This window comes from Gadus macrocephalus, chromosome 17 (genome assembly GCF_031168955.1).
Source record: "Gadus macrocephalus chromosome 17, ASM3116895v1".
In the NCBI taxonomy this organism is placed as follows: domain Eukaryota; kingdom Metazoa; phylum Chordata; class Actinopteri; order Gadiformes; family Gadidae; genus Gadus; species Gadus macrocephalus.
Window position 1 is genome coordinate 3,257,565 of NC_082398.1, and position 18,301 is coordinate 3,275,865.

An 18,301-nucleotide genomic window follows, 5' to 3' on the forward strand; every position below is an offset into this window, starting at 1 on the left:
ATTGATTTATTTGTATGTCTACTGAAATGGCAGCCAGGACATGGGGTTTAACAGAGACTTCTACTTTATGTGTCTGAGCTTGGGAAACATGTTCTTGACTGGATTGCATCACATGCAGTTCCATGGTAGTTATCTCCTTAAATCAATTCAAAATGATTTAGTCATGGTGGTTTGAAAAGTGTCACACAATTAGTGCTCTATGAATTGAATGTTTGTTCTCTAACTAATGGTAAAGATGTCAATGTGTTTGACTTCAAAGTTTTATTTGGCATATTTGTTCTGCAATGATTCAACATAATGGCATGTTTGCTGAATTGATTGGGTTTTAAATAGCCTAAACTTTTAACAGATTGCCTAAATTCATTGTACTGCTTAAGAGTACAGAGCCCACTTTCAACTAAATCTGCTATAGTTCAAAACTTATGGCCGGTGTAGTGTTGAATCTGAGGCAATTGGTGGGCCTTAATGGGAACACAGTTATATCCAGGGTTTCTGCAAAAGGTTAGGCATTGCTTGAAAGACAATCTTCCTGTTTTTTTCTGATGGATAGAGGTCTATAATAGAACCACTACTTGAACTACACATGTATACTAATCGCAGCGCACAAATAACATGTTTGATAAAATACACTAATTAATAAACTATAAACAAGTGTTTGTTTTCCCCTTGAACATTTTTATTAGTATTGTCAGTTAAATTTCAATACTGAAGGATGAAGTGCAACTGAAGGGGAAAATGCAATGAAGGAATTAGAGCAAAGGCACTCATTTAGTCTACAATCACCTTCTTTGTCTAAAGAAGGTGGTAATGTGTTTTAGTCTACTGGCCTTTGATCGTTTGAGATTATTTAATACACAAATGGCCAATGAATTTAATAGATCACTTGCAAAAGTGTACAGCCAAGTAGTTTCAAATCAATGGGGAGAGAGCCAGACTGGTTAGTTAATTCATTCTTAAACTCCCCTGCCATTTTTTATGTATTTAAGTTGTGAGACCTTTCAGACGTTTAGGCTATATGTTTTCGTTTGAAAGCTGTTTCATTGGATACTTTGTTGTTTTCATTATTTATCATAATTTGTTTAATTAATTTGTATAATTTCTTTGTCATATGTTTATACATTTTACTGATAGGGCCTTGTATTTACTCGAACTGTTGCTCCACCCTTATAAACGTCAACAAAAGCGAAGCGCAGTTAGAGCCTATATTGTCCTGTCTATTTTTTTTATTCCAGATCTCGTCGTAAGCTTTCTATGCAGAACCCAAACAAAGTCGGCGCGTTCTCAAGCTATCGCGAGATCAAAATGAAGGTATCCCATAGCTGCGGTTTGTTTTGCGGCCGATGTTTTGAACGCATGAAGAGAGAGGGGGAGCATGCTTGGATGTGGCCTAGCTTATGCAGGAAATACGAGGGGAGAAGACGACGTGGGAGGAAAAGTGCAACGTCAGAAACTAGGCTTTCGTTTTCCATGGTGCTGAAAAGAGCCGGTGCTGAAAGCAATTGCTATTGCAAGAAAGCATGCGTGTGTGCGTGCGTGTGCGTGTGTGTGTGTGTGCGCAATGTTGTGGAATTTGGCGATGGCGCAGGAGGAAAAACGTTTCGCCAAACGCATATGATGGTCTCCCTCCCAGGCATGGTTTAAATCCTCTGGAGCATCCACCTCGGTGTCGAGTCCGTAGCGGTGGAACGTCGCGCGTTCGCCTTCGCAGCCTATATGCTCACAACTCAAACCAATGCTATATTGTCACTCGCCATTCATTCTGCCGCGCTCCGACGTGCGCGCGCCTCGGCACGGCAGCCGTGGTGGCTTAAATCCCACATTAGGGAAATATTTGATCGTCTGAATGACTCGATAAGAGGACGAATTGCTTCTTTTTGTTGGATAAAAAAAAGGGGGGTTTGCCCGAGGAGCGAGTCTTGGTGTCGCGGCAGCCAATTACATGGCCGCGCTGCCGCTGTGTGCATCACGGTGGGTTGGAGCTACTCCGGGTATGCTTCCGCGTGCATGCGCGCTCGTGTAGGTTGAATGGGTGCGAGGCGAGAGCGGAGAGGTATGGTCTCGCTGTGATACGGCCCTATATATGTGCGCTGACAGGACTATCTTCCTTTTAAAGTCAACCTTTTCCTTCCGCTGCTTTTCACTTAGTAATGTCGCGTATTTGTGTGGCGCACCTGTAAAGAGAGACGGGCAGAAGCCGACTTTTTTTAATGATTTGATTCGTTTTATTTCCTCTTTTTGTTTCCTTTTTTATTTGATGCATTTGCTGAAAGGAACCATTTGTGTATTTTTGATTTAATAAATATTTCATTCCCCCTCCCCTTCATTTTATCTTGTTTGTGTTATTTTTTTCCAAGTTTGAACTAAGATTGGAATCCCATCCTTTTACAAGCATTTGCCAGGTGATTGTCTCAGTGGTTGTTTGCCTAAGGACGTCCGTAACTTTCATTTATAGAAACGGTAAGATCCTTTACACATTTGCTCCTTTTTAACCAAATGATGTGTTGTGTGCAAATTGTCTTGAAGTCTGAGTTGAACCAAAACGTTGTCTCCACCGTATGCATGCATTTGTAGCTTTATCTTCAGCATGGCTATGGTTTTATTTATTTATTTTGGGGGGCTGTTCATTGTGTGGTGCGATGGCTTTCGCAACGGAATAGCTTCGGCAATATCAAAGTAGGCTGTACCTGCATACCTTTCGACCTGGACCCGTAACATCGACACCGGATTGCGCTCATGGCGAGTAGGCCTATGCAGGCTATCACATTATTATGCATATCGTGCAGGTTTAGAAGCAATATTGGACTGGATCTGAGAGTTACGCGAGTTCAGGTTATGTGTCATTTTGAGCATTTGAGCTTAGGACTTTCATTCATCTCGCGACTTGCCTTTATTAATATTTTGCAATTATGATGCACCTAGAATTTCCTTTTGTATAGGAGAAACATGCCTGTTCTATAAAACTGCAACAATCCTGGATTCGCGAGGTGGCATTACGTGGAGAGGAACCTGTATAGAAGAAATGCAATGTCTTCTGGATACTAGACCACATTATGTTAGGATGCAGTAGAGCTACCGGCGTATTGCAGCAGAAACCAAGAGCATGGCATTTAGTAGGCTGCAACCAGTACACTATACCACCCCTGCTATACTGTGATTCAATCACTTTTTTCTTTAAAATACTTAACTGTTTTTTGCAATGCTTAAATAGCACTACTGATCATTAATCCGCCCCATTCACTGAAGGTCATAAATACCTATCAGTGGTAAGGTAAACTGTTTTTGGAGTAGGCCCAGTTGAAGGTAGGCGAATCCTAACTCTAAAAGCATGTTTGGTCACCATTTTTTATTGTGTGAATCCCAATCAGGCATACGTAAAGGAAATTGTTTAAAAAAAACAACAGCCCTGCTTCTTCCTTCTGACTTGGGCTGGTTGACTTCAAATTAGGCAGCACCCAACACCCCGTTCTTGTGTGCAAACCCCGATGTTCCTCAGGACCCTATCAGTGATGGTCCAGTCCGAGCGACGCTATTGGCTAAGCGGTCTGATTAGTTTACTTAGCGTGGGAACCTGCCCGCCACACTCCCCCACTTTCCACTGCGCAAACTTCTCGATAAAGCGATTGATGTCGTGCGGACGTCCTTCATAAAAAAAAGTATCTGCGATTCTTGTTCAACACATAACAGGTAAGACCACACACACACACACACACACACACACACACACACACACGCCTTTCTCCATTAGAAGGTGAATGTTGCCCCCAAATTGCGGGGCTAGTTGGCCTACGTGGAGGCGTAATGTCACCTTAAAGTCCATCTGGGTTGCTTGTGAGGAGGAATTGTCGTGGCTGTGTTACGTTATGTAAGCACGAACAAATGTAGAACGAATGGTCGTACAGTTGTGCTCACTTTCGTAAACGTTATCTTTGACTCAGACAAACAATGGACCCGCTAGCCAATTATCCTGATAAGCTACGGTGTCGAAACTCATGGACACCCACCACCTCGTATCGTTTTAATAGATTCGCTATTGGGGGTTTATTTCTTCGTTTAATATCATAGCCTACTGTCTTTCAACGTCTTCGTAAGCCTACTTCGTTTTAAAGGCCAACATCGTTTGGGAATACCTCTGAATAAAGTATTTCCCAAACAGTATTGACTGACTCTCAAACAACGTGTGGGCTCAGGCTTGTAAATTCCCCCCCGCTAACTTTGCCTCGTTCCATTACATTGTATTTCGCCTCGTGGTTGAGCTAAATGCCATCGCTGCGTCACCCCTGGACGGCGCTCGTGGGGACACCTTACACAGGTGTCCGGGATTAACCAAACGAGCTCGTGCCTAACTACTATGGCGTCAACCCACCGGCATGCATTGGTTACCAAATTAGAACGTGCGTAACTCTAGTATGGCGCCAACCGCCATGGTAACCAAATGAACACGTTCTTGGCGTTACCATTGCGTTAACCAACAGTCATGTTAACCAAATGTACGTTACCGTGGCGTTAAACAAGTCTTGGTAATCAAATGAACTCGTGCCAGACGTTACCGAGGCGTTAAAACATGTTAGCGGTTGGTTAACCTTTCAGCCACAGGCCTCCGAGGCATCACGCTTTAAATAAAACGCCTTCCTCTTGTATGGGTTAATGGCTGCTCTACGGTTTGCTGTGCATGGGGTTTGCCAACATGTGTGGAAGTTGAATTTAATCTGAAAATGTCTTGAATATGTTGGCTATATGCGCCATGTTTTGTAAACCTAGCGCCTCTGCGCTCTTTTCTATTATAAAAAGCAACGACGCCATTCGGTTTATTTAAACAATTATACATTTTTCAGGTCATGTTGGCAGGGACAGGGACATTTAATCCGATTTGAAAGTAGTCCCTAGCTTTTATGCACATATTTGAACAGTTTTATAAATGGTTGTACTGCACTAGCTAGCTTCTTTTGAAGCTAGGATTTGGTTGGTCAAAAGTCAGAAGGTCGTGAATATATAAGGTGTTGTCAAAGCAGAAAATCAAAGACTGACCGGAGATTTATTAGGAGGCTGCTGTGCTGACACCGTCATATGGGGTTGGAACATTGGAGGGGATGGTACTGGAAATGAAGGGTGTGGTGAGCTTGAGGTTTGGAGATGGGTGACTGGCCGCAGGGCCAGTGTGTGTGTGTGTGTGTGTGTGTGTGTGTGTGTGTGTGTGTGTGTGTGTGTGTGTGTTCATCTATTGATTGTGCTTTTCGATTAATTAGGCCACCTGTCTGTCCATTTAACAACATTAACTTAGTAGTAACTTTAACGGTATTATCTGTCCTCTACTACTTCCCAATCATTTGGTTAAGTGGGAATTCCCAGATGCTCGGCCCCAGATCCCAGGCATATGTTCCCATAGGCCCTAATCAGGTTTCCTATCCCTTCCCCTATTTCAGGAGCTGTTTTGTGATAAAAGTGGGTATCTTGATGCATTTTCGAGCTCACACAATTCCCTCTCTAAATAAGGCCGCTTTGACAGCAACTCAAACGCGGGAAAGAGGCGACTTCCCAAAGGCCATTTTGAGAATAATCACTTGGGTTATCCAGTTTCAGGGTAACTTTTTTTATTTTTTAAATCATTAATTGATTGGCCTAATCTGAGCAGAAATCTATGCCATAAACAGAAATATTATAGGCCTTTATTACACGGGTCTTCTCAATGCCGTGGAACGCTCCGTTCACTTGCATGGGTAGTAGACCGGTAACTTGTCAACCCCAGCGTCTTCCGTTGCTAAGCGACGTCAACGTCTTTGGCGGACTATTTCACTGCTGATCAACACTACGAATACTGGTAACGAATAAATTGTAAAAAGACACACCATGTGATGTTATTTTTTCGTTTTGGCAAGTAGCCGTGTAATAAGCGGGATAATGTATAGAACGTCGCCGGTCATTATCGAAATGACCGGAGTTTTCCCGGTAATGACCGGCGTTCTATACACATCCCTTACTATATATTTAGCAGAGTAGGTCTAAGTAACAAATGTGTACAAAGTTAGACATGTCTAAAAAAAAATGTCTGGTTGCAATCGGGCTCGGGCTCATAATTAGAGTTAATGTGTCGGGCCGGGCTCGGACAGAACGTGCATGGGCTTGGGCAGGGTCGGGCTTGATTTTCTGGGTCCGATTTAAGATCTACAATAGGGGTGTATATATGGGACAAGGAGATTTTTGTTAACAATCATTGTCAAAAAGGCAGGTAGAGTAGTTGTCTCCTTCACTGTGTGTGTGTGTGTGTGTGTGTGTGTGTGTGTGTGTGTGTGTGTGTCCATTCCATCACTGCTGTAGATCTGCAGCTTTTAACCTTTGCTTGCTCACAATAGAGTATTTCCTATTCAGTAGGCCTTCAGACTCGTTATTCATTATATCATGATGTTGTGGCAATATATATGTGTAACTGGAATTCATTATCGGCTGAATATTCATAATTTCCGGTCATGGAGGCTGTGTCAATATTAAAAGATCTACTTTATGACGTTCTGTAACAAACGCGTCAATCATTACTTCCACCAGGTGTTCCTCATGTACTCGAAGGATATGTGTGGGCGATGCTGTGTATGTGTGTGCACGTGTATCAGCATGGTAATGGCTAGTATTGAGTAGTGCTGCATCACCATTTTGCATCATGCGCTATAATGCTACACCCTTTAGACTCATCACAGGGATTGGGTCGTACAGTGCCATCATCTGATGGCACTAGGCTAGATTGTGTATCAGGTTGGTTTATTTTTCTTCGTCTTCAGTTTCATGTTGTTTCAAGTCTAGGTCTTTTATGGGGCATTTGCTATGCTTATCTGATCAATTGATTCCCTGTCCTTGCTTTCCCAAAATGTAGTGTAATAAAGCAGTTTTACAATATTGTTTTGTTTAGGCCTAGACGCACACAAGCAAATGTACCTTTTTCCAGTTCACTGAATGGTTTTCTAATTTTTTTTGGACTTCTCAACAGTCCATCAGTAGTTCACAACTTTGATTGTGTACCAAGGTTTAGTTTACAAGATGTAGAGGAACTAGTGCTGTACCTTGGTCACAAATGCAGGCCAAAACTGTTCATTCTTTCTACAGCAAATCAACCGCGAGCATAACTCAATTGGTATTCCTCACATGGATTGTTTCCTTCATAGTAGCATTGCATGCCAAAGCCTTCCCCTCCCTCTGTGAAAGGCCAGTGGGATCTGAACCAGCAACTAAACGCGCCGCACTATTAAATGTAGCGTTAAACGCAAAGGCTGCAGAGTGGGGGGGCCTAAAACCGAGGCAGCAGCGGCTGTGTTGATCCTGGCAGGGACAGAGACGAGGGTCCTCGTGCTGCTCTCGCTGGGTGTGTATTTTGATAAACTGCTCGGGTAGGCCTCCGGGGGAGCAAGATGCTCCGTGCTGAAATGCCAGCTCCGAGAGGAGAGGGCCGCTCCCTCTGAAGCCAAGCGCGGAGACTCGGGAAGGGGGGCCCAAACGTCCTCTTCCAAGTGTTTTTATCGAAGGAGATATTTCTGCCTTTGGCCCGTTCCATCCCACCAGGGACAATAGCGCATGTTTACACTTTGAACTCCTAATGGAAGGTAAAGCACGACTCTCCTGACCCTGGCAGTCTTCGGCCTTGTTTTGTTATCGCTGAAAATAGGATCTTCCTCGGCTGTAGCTCGCGTGTCAGTAAAGATTTAAAAAAGGTAAAAAAAAATAAAGAAATTGTGTTTTGGCAGGTGCACCTTTTGGCATTCGGGATGTCAGACAATGGGCAATCGAACTGTCGGCGGCTGACTCCGATATGTGCTGATTTGCAGAAGTACACTACCCACCTGTGTGGAACTTCCAGGCAAATAACAGATGGAGGGAGCTGTGGGAGGGCTCGGTTGAGCTGTGAACTCGAAGCCCACAGAGATGTGTGGAGTGGAGAGCAGCGAGCATATTTTGAGTACAGTTTGACTGTGCGTCTGGCACACGAGGCCCGCTTAATGACACTAAAGATTCAGACTTCATTTATAACCCCCTTTTTCCAAATGGTGCTTTTAATTATTTTCTATTTTTAATGAAGATATTTCTGGAAAACCGAAGAATCGTAATGTTGTGCAATGTGAGACTTGTCTCCTGTAAGACGTAGATGAATGCTGTGGCAGAAAGCGTTTGTTTATGAATTCAGTCATGTGATTGCTTATTCAAGTCTATCCTCGCTGGTATGCCCTGACAACCTGCCATCAAACGAACAGAAGGCACTTCACACTCATGGATTGGTACTTTACTTGGTGTTTTTCTGTTCCTGATCAGTTGTAAACAAGTATAAAATAAAATAGCCTGACATAATGAAAACAGCATTATATATTGGTTTCCTAATGTGTTTCCAACATTCATTTGTATTGACATTATACGCCTTCATTACATTTGCATATGTGTAGTAAGGAATAATGGTTGGGTTTTAGTTTTTAATTTAGTTTCATCTTTTTAATTGGCAAACAAACATATTTGAATGACTTGTGTTGATCTTAAAGCTGCTTTTCGGATTCTAAAGGCTGTTGGCGATGTCATTAGATGAAATCCTCAGGAAAGAGGGTGCTGTACTTGCTCAGTGATTTCTAATGAGATGGAACTAGGTTTTCATAACATTCAAAATCTTAATTTCATCAAACTTCACAGCTATTCTTAATGACCCAACTACTGTCATTGTGTCAAATACGGTACATGTAAATTGCTGTCCACTTGCAATCAAAATAAAGCTTTTGGCATGCTTGCTTGCATACACATAAGTCCAATGGGATGTTGTCCTTGGTATTATGGGGTGTTGGGATTATTAAAAGTTGTGTTCTTTCAGGGTATCCCTGCCTAGTGTTTACCAAAAGCCTACTGTTCAGATTGCCCATTGTAAACCATGTTTTTCTTGTTAATTAAATTGTTTTCATGCAATGCAAGATTGTTATTTCAAGGCTGGTGGCACACAAACTGAAATCTGGGCGAACGGCCGTTTCCCTTTCTTTGCCTCATATTAGTTTTTTCGCCCGATCATGGTGCTGGAGGCAAGGATTGGTTAGCGAGTAATTGGCTACCACAAACTGGGCCAGCCGTGCTAAACTGTTATGAAGTGTCTTGAATCAACACAGCGTAGACTGGCCACTGTAGAAATTGAGATGGTAACGGAGTAAACAAAGTTTATACAGTCAAATCCCCTTCAGTTTCAGACACTGTCTTCAGTAGATCTCTAATGAAAGGGAAACAAGGCGTCACTGCCCCTTGCAGCTTTTGGTATACACCTCCCTCCCCCCCTCCCCAGTTCAGGTGTAAGATAGGACCGCTGGACCTTAGATTAGGTTGTATTTGACACTCCAGGATGGATATTTTCATGCTTTGACGATGTGCATTACCTGTGAATAATAAGAATAAATTATATATATTTATGCTTCATGCTATAGATGTGACAGGAAGGAGGTTTGTGCTCAATTGAATCTCGTGATGACCTTGTGTCCCGAGTTTCTTTATTTTTTCTTTTCTTTTTGAATATAGACTACCAGTGAGATAGGAGAGGATGATTTTTTGTTGGCTGTAGCATATTCCATTTTTCACCTGTCAATCTGAAGGCATGGATATTTATATCGTATTGACAATATTTTTATTATAGAAAAACCCTTTAACTTGCTGTGCTTGAAATGTGAAAATGCCATCAGTTGTACTGCTTTGATTGAACATCAACTTAGGCAATGATCCGAGCTGGCAGATAAACATTTTCATCTAACTGTCACTCTGGATGATGGAGAATAATGTTAATGTCGAACCCTGCTGCAGAGGGCGTTAGGAAATGCTTACTTGGCAACTCGAGCAGGAAATGAAATGTGCCCTTTTAGTGTTTAGTCTGATTAAAAAGCTAACTCTGCTGTATAAATATTGATCTCTGCATAATGTATTACTGCCACATACAGAAATTCTACTTATAAACATAGCCTATATTAGGTTATGTATGTACCAAACTGAGCTTGTATGTATTTTCTCTCTATATCTCACTTTAATATGCTTCCTTATCAAATATAAATGCTTTTAGGCCTACTTGTAGGGCTCATCATTTTAATTGGTCTGAACTGCAGCTCTGTTCTATAACAATTTGGTTATAGAACGGAAATCTGACCAAAGATCCATATGGCAACAATAATTATTTTTATAATTTTTGCAATATTGCCTCAACTCATAGATGAAGTCAGCCTTATGCACATTCCAGAAGAAAATCTTACTGTTGCCAAACGAAAATGTTGGCTGTGGGAGGCAGTGGGCCTGCTGAAATCATTAAACATTGGGAAGTAGTATAGTGCAAAACATAAATTTTATAGCCGCAGTACAGTAGTGGTTATTTATGTGGTCTTTTTTTTATTTTTTATTTAGTCCTAAATGTGTCTCCTTATATACCCCGTCAAATATTGTACTTTAGGGAAAAGCCTTTTTAAAATCTGATGCCAGCTAATTCCCCCATAGGCAATCAAACTGAATAAAAGCTATGTAAATGCTTCTACCCAAACAAAGACTGGCATTTGTCTTTCAATCATACAGAAGGGAATTTTTAAAAACCAATTCCAATGTCAGGCTGTTGCCAGTGGCAACGTTTTCTTTCTTGTTTGCGCTTTTGTACTTAAAGGAGTGGGTTGCAGCTATTCATGAGTGTATACACCTCCCATTACCCGTAATATTGAACAATTTAAAGCTAGGCTATCGAGGGTGCCTAAAGCAATATGCTCTAACCAGAAAGCTAATGTTGTTGCATTTCTCTGCGAGTCTTACTTCACTGGAGGCAGGTCGGTGGGGCTGACCCACTCAGGGGAAAAACACAAACTGGAGGCAGTTTGTGTTTAAAGGACGTGTCAGACTGACATCTCTGACTCCTTTATCAAGACCTAATGAATGTTCGCTTGCTTTTCTGAATGCCGTTTTAATTTGTACCATTTTGAGCTGCAAAGACGCAAATACGTGTCACAACTGTTGCACACAATGCACTTGTGTCTAAAAGGCAACCAGGGGGCAGTGAGAATTCACGCTTTTGCCTGTTTTAGATTCATGATTAGGTTGAGCTGTATTGTCGTCATTCAGAGTACAGGTACAAAGCCGACTGAATGCAGTAAGCATCGAACCAGGAGTGCAAATGTATTATTTGCAGATGTACAGGAAAGAGCTGCAGCAATACTTAAGCAAAGTAACGCTATATTTTACAATATGTACTGTGATGCATAGTGTTGCAGTATACAATCAAATTGTCAACCGTGTTCCTTCTCATTGTAATCCTTATGAGCAAAGACTTGGATGCATCTAATTGGTGGTGTGGCTCTGCTAGATGGAACTACTGTGTCTCCATTACATTTTGGGGCATCTTTCCAGGAAGCCACCCAATCCAGGGTTTTCCACGGCTGTCTATAAGCGAGACATAGCTATATGACCTGCCGCCCGTATTGTATGTCATGATCTACATTTGATACAACAAAAAGCCTACTATTGGGTTCAAATAAAATAGGCAAATATGTATACCGTAATATAATGTAAATATTACCATGCATCAAACATTTGGCGGTTTCCATGGATATGCAGAGCTGTTTGATTATGCAGGTATTCACAACGTATATCGTCAAACAATGAGGTTTCTATAGATAGACAATTTAGAAGTGTAGGTTTCATTAGGTGATTAAATACAGTTAATTTTGGTGCAGCATTAAGACAGTACAGTTCATTGTAATTATCTAAATTACGGAGCTGCTTAATCATGAGTATAAACTGAGCATGTTGAGAGGTAATTAGCTATGCCTTATATAACACCCGAGTGAGTGATTTATTTATATTTTACCAAAAGGTAAATTTCATGAAAACGTACACTTTAACCGTATAAAAATATAAAACTGCATAACAATGTATATAATACATGCTTGTGCATTTAATCGCTGAAATAAGCATACTTTGTAGCTGCTGTATTGAGCAGCATGTTGTTTGGTTTGTCAGCCTGCTGAACTAGTTTATTATTTTGAATTCATTATTTTCTCAGACATACCTTGTTAACAACACTTATCACTTACATTTAGAGCGAATCACTTACATTAGAACAAATTAAACTTGGCAAAAAAAGGACTAGAAATTTGCAAAAAACAAATCTTGGGGGTACCGAGATCACAAGTTTTTAGCAACTACTTCTGGGATCCGCAGGCACATGTCACACATGTGCTGTGATGACTCAATATCGACAAATCTGATTGGCTTACATAAGGTGCCATTTATGTAACAGCAGCTTCATTGGCAGAAACATCACACAGCAAAAATTATGTTTGTTTTGCTTTGACCCAGAAGTTGCAATGCACGATTATATGGTCTGTGGATTTTAAGGGATACGCCTATATATCTGTACATTTTGGTCTGACAGTTTTTCCCAGATCCAGATGAGTTGTTGTAAATCCAAAATCATCATCTTGCGTCGAGAGCGGGAGTTTGCTGGGTTAGCATTAGGTGATCAGGTGAGCAGACATCCAGCATTAGATGGCTACTGAAAGCAAGAGCAGTTGGAGTGCCAGTAACAACGCAACAAGATTGTAGTTTGCCTAGAAATGCTGATATTCCCGCCCCATTTCCAGAGCTGTGATTACTAGGCTACCTGGGGTGGGCCGCAGTCTGATAACCCCCCCGTGCAGACCACCCAGCCAGGACCAGCTCATAATAAAACTACGCCAGTGGCCACATTTAAGAGGAAGCACTCTCTTCCCTCCCTCCACTCAACTTTTCATGTGGGAAACCCTGCCAACCACTTCACTAATTGCGTTCATAATGCCTGTTGTCCCTGCCTGGGGGCCAGATTTTCTTCTATTGACCGAAAATGTACTATTGCTCTGAATTGTCCTGCTGAACATGAAGTGTGACTAAGGGGAACCGTTGTGAAACGTACCTCTCCTCCGGCCGTAACCGAGCTGCACACAGCCAGCGTGTGGAGAAGTGGCCTGTTTCCCCTTCTCAGCCAACGCGATCGCCGCCGCCACCGCCGGCGGCTGCTGTTTCTATCTTCTGGTTGTTCTAACGTCGTGTTTTCTGTTTTTTGTGTCCACATTTTGCAGACGGCAACTCCAAACTAACATGGCAGTCAGACTGTGCGACGTGGCTTCCCTGCTTAGGAGTGGTTCGTGGGCGGCCGAGCCGTGGACCGGGGTGAGTGACTCTCCTCCTCCTGAATACGCTCAGGCCCGTCGTCTCCGTGCCATACCCATCATCTCCCTAGCCGTAACTGGCCACCCTCACAACGGCACGAATACTGTGTTTTTGGCCTCTTATTTTTAGCTTTGATGGAAAGCTGCTGAAGCCTTATCGTTAAGTGACGTGTTGGTGTGGTTTTTAAAATGACCGTGACTGACTGATATCGACATGGTAACTCTCTGGGCATGATATTGCCAATGCACACACAATAACAAAAAATTGGCCTTGTCAAAATGTGAATGGCTGAGCATAATGTGGACAGGGTGTGTGGTTGTTCATGCATGGGTTCTGTGCAAATTGCTGGCCGTGTTCTGAAAGCACGACTCTTCTCACGAGCTTAAACGGCTTGGTTTTGAATAATATTACGTATTATGTTGTTGTTTTCTGATGCAGAGAGGTGGAGGGGTTGGTTTATTAGAACTGATGACTGACTAACAATGTAAAAAAATTGGGATGATAAAAAATCCTTATAAATAAAACTAAACTTTATCTGACAGATCGTTGGCAAAGCCTTCCTCTGCCTCTTGAACACATTTATCCCGTCGCTGCGCTGACATTTTTCTTTTCAAGTGAAACGACAATTTCATGTTCATTATTACTTTAACTTAGCCAAAAATAAAACGACTGCATTCAGATCAGTACCAATTATGCTCTTGAGAAATGCCTCAATATTGCACCCGGCATTGTCTAAAAAGCATTCATTAATTTTGCTTCCCAAGTTCCATAGTTTCCAGAGTTCTGAAAGTCCAAAAGGATGTGCCAGAAGAGTGTGTACTGCTCTAGTTAATCATAATATTTACAACACACGGGAAGAAAACACACGGAAATGACCTGAATTAGTGTTTAGTAACACATTTCCGGTAGCATTGGGTTTATTCCTGTGCTCATTAAAACGCCACTCGACCGTGAAAGAAAATAAATCCTTTTTTGACTGTTCCTGCCTCTTTGAGTCCTGTGCTTACTCCCAGTGCCTTTTCCTCTTTTTAATTACCATGCGGCTCTGACTCTGAATTTCTTGTGCCTCTTTAGCAGGTAATTGCTGCCATGGAAACACAGCTGTCCAACGGGCCGACGTGCAACAACACGAGCAACGGTCCCTCCACCATCTCAAACAACTGCTCCTCCCCTGTGGAATCGGGGAGCATAGAGGACAGTAAAACCAACTTGATAGTCAACTATCTGCCTCAGAACATGACCCAGGAAGAGCTCAAGAGTCTGTTTGGTAGCATCGGGGAGATTGAGTCTTGTAAACTTGTTCGAGACAAAATAACAGGTAATGAGAAATAACGCGTGTGTTTTTCTGTGTCCGTGTGTGTTTGTGTGTGTGTGTGTGTGTGTGTGTGTGTGTGTGTGTGTGTGTGTGTGCGTTTGCTTGAGTGTGTATGCTTTTGCATGTTTGTGTTTATATATTGACAAAGTGACTGAAAATCATCTTTTAACACTAATGGACACACAGGTCTGTCCGGCCTTGCCACAGATTTTTTTACGTAAATTTAAAATGTCTGCATCCTCGATTTAATCAAGGCTTTGAACAGAATTTGAACATCCCCTCATTTCCAATTTATATGATTGATTGTAACTTTATTTTTAATTTCGAACTGGAGGCAAATCGAATGGCTTCTTAAATCGGCTGCGGTGTTTCCCACAGACCAAGGACCAATGTGTGGTGCGGGGGGGGGGGCGGCGCGGCGCACTCACTGACGTCTGCGACACGGCGACGCGGCCGTCAGTGAGTGTGCATTTAACTCCGCGTTTACATGCGGACACATCTGATTTGCATAAATGTGGAAGAACAGCTCAATCGGAATAGAAAAGTATCATATATATATACGCCTCAATCGGTTCGGAATAGAACTCTATGCGGAATAGAATAGGTGGTGTAGTCCGCGATAAATACTTATTCCGATTAGTTTGGGGTTTAACTTGGAGCAGCTGCAGTAGTTCGCAATTGGTCCACTCCGTCTGTACTTTAATGCACACCGAACCTTACCGCTGTCAAGGAAATTGGATTTATTGCCTGATTCACGTCTTTGTTATTATCACTCCGTAGTAGTTTCAGTAGGGGTGTGTGTGTGTGTGTGTGTGTGTGTGTGTGTGTGTGTGTGTGTGTGTGTGTGTGTGTGTGTGTGTGTGTGTGTGTGTGTGTGTGTGTGTGTGTGTGTGTGTGTGTGTGTGTGTGTGTGTGTGTGTGACAGGGGGAACGAGTGCTATGCAGAGATGAATGGACGGAACGATTTTTAGATTTCCAAATCGCGTTATAAAAAAAAAAAAAAAAAAAGTCAATTCGTGGCGCTCGATGTTGATTCTGTGGCGCCGCGCCACACAATGGTCTATGTATGGGAAACACTGGGCTGTCATCGTAAAAGCTTAGCATCAGGAATCCATTCACTCGCTGCAGGGTCTCCTGGTTTGTTATTTCCGGCCGTCAGTTTAGCAGTCGAGGGCCGAGCCTTTCCTTTCTGATGAGTTCATGGCAAAATGGCGTTGCAATTAATTAGCCGGTCACATATAGATTCCTGTCGACGCATTACAATGGTTGGTGTCTGACGTACGTGTGTGGGGCCCGATATGAAGGAGAATAACTTCAGAGGCAGCCCGGCAGCTGCCTGCTGACAAGCCTCTGTGCTGTGCGTCGTCAGGGGTTGGCTGCGGCCTCTAGATATATATAAAATGTGAGCATTTTTAAATAGTGCTTGCAGTAGCGGTCAAGGATGTTTAGGCTCATTATGGCTGGCTTATAAGTCTGCCTGGTCCTCTGGGACTAAGTGTATCCAGCCCTTTTAGGGAGAATAAGTCTGTGAATTGCCACAGATTATACTGTTTACTAGTGAATGTGAGGTACATTTGTAAACCATGGAGGATTTCTTTTCCAAAGAGAGGTCTATTGGAATATAAATTAGAATTTTATACTGCTGTTGAATGAGTGCAGCCGACTCTGGCAGCAAGCGCCTGGGTTCCTAAAATAAACGTTAGATATTCCACTGTCCACCTCGTCTGAGCCTTGTGTGGCGACAGAGGTCGTGGACCTCTAGGACCAGAGTGCTGTGTCTCAGCTGCTTCTCATTATCCCTACAGTTGTGCTGAATGTATTCTCTCTAAATACAGACTGTTCGTTAAGGTGTACCCATTACTGATGCTGCAGAAACTGGGCTGGTCTGTCTTTTGTAGTGTAACTATAAACGGTAGCCCTAGGATGAGGAAAGTGTTTACGGTTTTGCTGAATGTAATTTCATTCACTTTAGCTTCTCTGTCGTTGGAACACGAGAGGTGAGGGGGGTATTCAGTTGGTTGCAATCTACAACATCACCCCTAGATGTCACTAAATCCTACCCACGCTACCTTTTAAATACTTTAGGCCATGAATGGTAGAAGTACTTAACGATGCATTAATGATGCCGGACACGATGTGTATTTCATTCGACCATCGAGTTTAATAAAAAGGCAAAGGATAGCACAAAGAATGATACATTTTTAAGATATTAAATTATACAATTTGATATCGAGCTATAGTGCAAAGGTTGTCTCAGTTTCTCACGCCTGCATAGTTCTAAAAGACGAGCAGACAAAATATTTTGGTTACTCAAATAGAAATGTTAAAGTAGACACTTTTGAGATGTGTGCTTATCGGCTGCTAGCTGGAAAATCTTTCAATGAATATATTTGAAATCGGAAGTCCTGCTGCGAACTGCAAAGCTGGCAGCGTTTCTTATTTTTCACCGCTGTCAAAATATATTATAAGGCAGAAGTTGGTTCGCAAAGACTTCTGTATACTTTCTACATAGTGTCCTGATTACAATTTCCCTGCACCACCAGATTAAATCAGAGTTGCATGTTTCCCCTTTTCCTTATTTTACTTACTAATTCATGTTAATTAACATGAATGTGGGGGCTGAGAAGAAGCCAGATATTTAAACACATCTTACCCGTCTTCACTACTGCTGTGTGGCAGACGGTCGACCAGTAATTTTGCAGAGCCTTTCGGGCGCATTACGCGCGGATGGTGCCTGGCTTCAGTCTTAATACTGCACAACACGCATTATAACCCCTCCTCCAGCTCAGCCGCCTTGTTTCTCCTACCCCCGTTCACCCGCCCCTGTGGCAGTGTGTTAAATCCAGCCTGCATGGGCGCTGGTGTCATGTCTGATAAGTAATCAGCCGAGTGCGAGCTGCGTGTCTTGCTCTTAGAATCCTCGAAGGCTCCTCTGCCTCCTTTGGACTGGAGACTGTAGGCCTACGGTGTCACCACTGGCTGCGTGCATCCTCCTCCTCACCAAGACGTCCCTCCAGGTCTCTCGACGTTCCCGCTACGAGAAGGGGCTCGGGTCTTGATTGCTCTGAAGGGCATGTGCTTTTTTTGCCATAATGCAGTGATTGGCCCACTTCTCAGCTCCCAGCATTATATGGACATACACACGTACGCACGCACAGAAGAGGCTGGCTGGAGTGTGACGTGGCCAAAGGCAACATGTTCTTCATCACTCCTCGTCCTCCCTGGGATGGAAATGTAGTGGATGTGGTGACACAATGAGAACAGAGACTAGTGGTAATATCCCAGTGGTGTTCCTCTATACTGAGCATTACAGTATATGCTAGTATTCCTACCACTATCGGTCTTGCAGTCATACGTTGATGACAATTTGGATTTATATTCTGAGTTATGAATAGGATGATTGAAGTGCAGTCAACGATCAAAGGCGTGTTGATTTGTGGGTTGTGACAATAAGGAAACAAATATAAATCGGACTTGAATGGAGCAAATGCATTTTTGTCGTGTAATATCCGCAATGGCTAAAAAACGATGTATAGAATACAAATAGGGAAGGAATTTTCAGCGGCCTATAATTGTACATTTCTAATTGATGCCCTCACTCTGTAGCATGTTGCGGTCGGTGAACCACGACAGGGCTTTCAGAGCACATGCTATGGAAGCGAAAACACTGTCTTGGTTCAGAAGACAACGCTGTATACGGCGTCTTCGCTTCTCCCTTTGTCCTAATTTGCTGCAACCATCCGTGCAGCTGAACTCGTCCAGCGGGCGTGTGAGTGTGCGTGTGTGTGTGTGTTACACCATGCCTGTCTGAGTTTTGATTCG

General features: G+C 42.7%; 1 protein-coding gene across 6 annotated transcripts in view; it reads left to right on the forward strand.

The window, feature by feature from the left end:
- The first annotated feature begins 1,339 nt into the window (after positions 1-1,339).
- Positions 1,340-18,301, forward strand: part of LOC132475582 (ELAV-like protein 2) — a 32,014-nt gene continuing 15,052 nt past the window's right edge. The window contains exons 1-3 of one of the 6 annotated variants that reach the window (XM_060076793.1): positions 1,340-1,486; positions 13,074-13,164; positions 14,239-14,482. In XM_060076793.1, coding sequence (XP_059932776.1) covers positions 13,093-13,164; positions 14,239-14,482 — 316 coding nt within the window. In that variant the 5' untranslated portion in view covers positions 1,340-1,486; positions 13,074-13,092. Of the gene's footprint in view, positions 1,487-2,023; positions 2,458-3,485; positions 3,685-13,073; positions 13,165-14,238; positions 14,483-18,301 lie in introns of those variants that run through there. The other 5 variants (XM_060076798.1, XM_060076791.1, XM_060076795.1 and 2 more) reach the window with 5 other exon arrangements.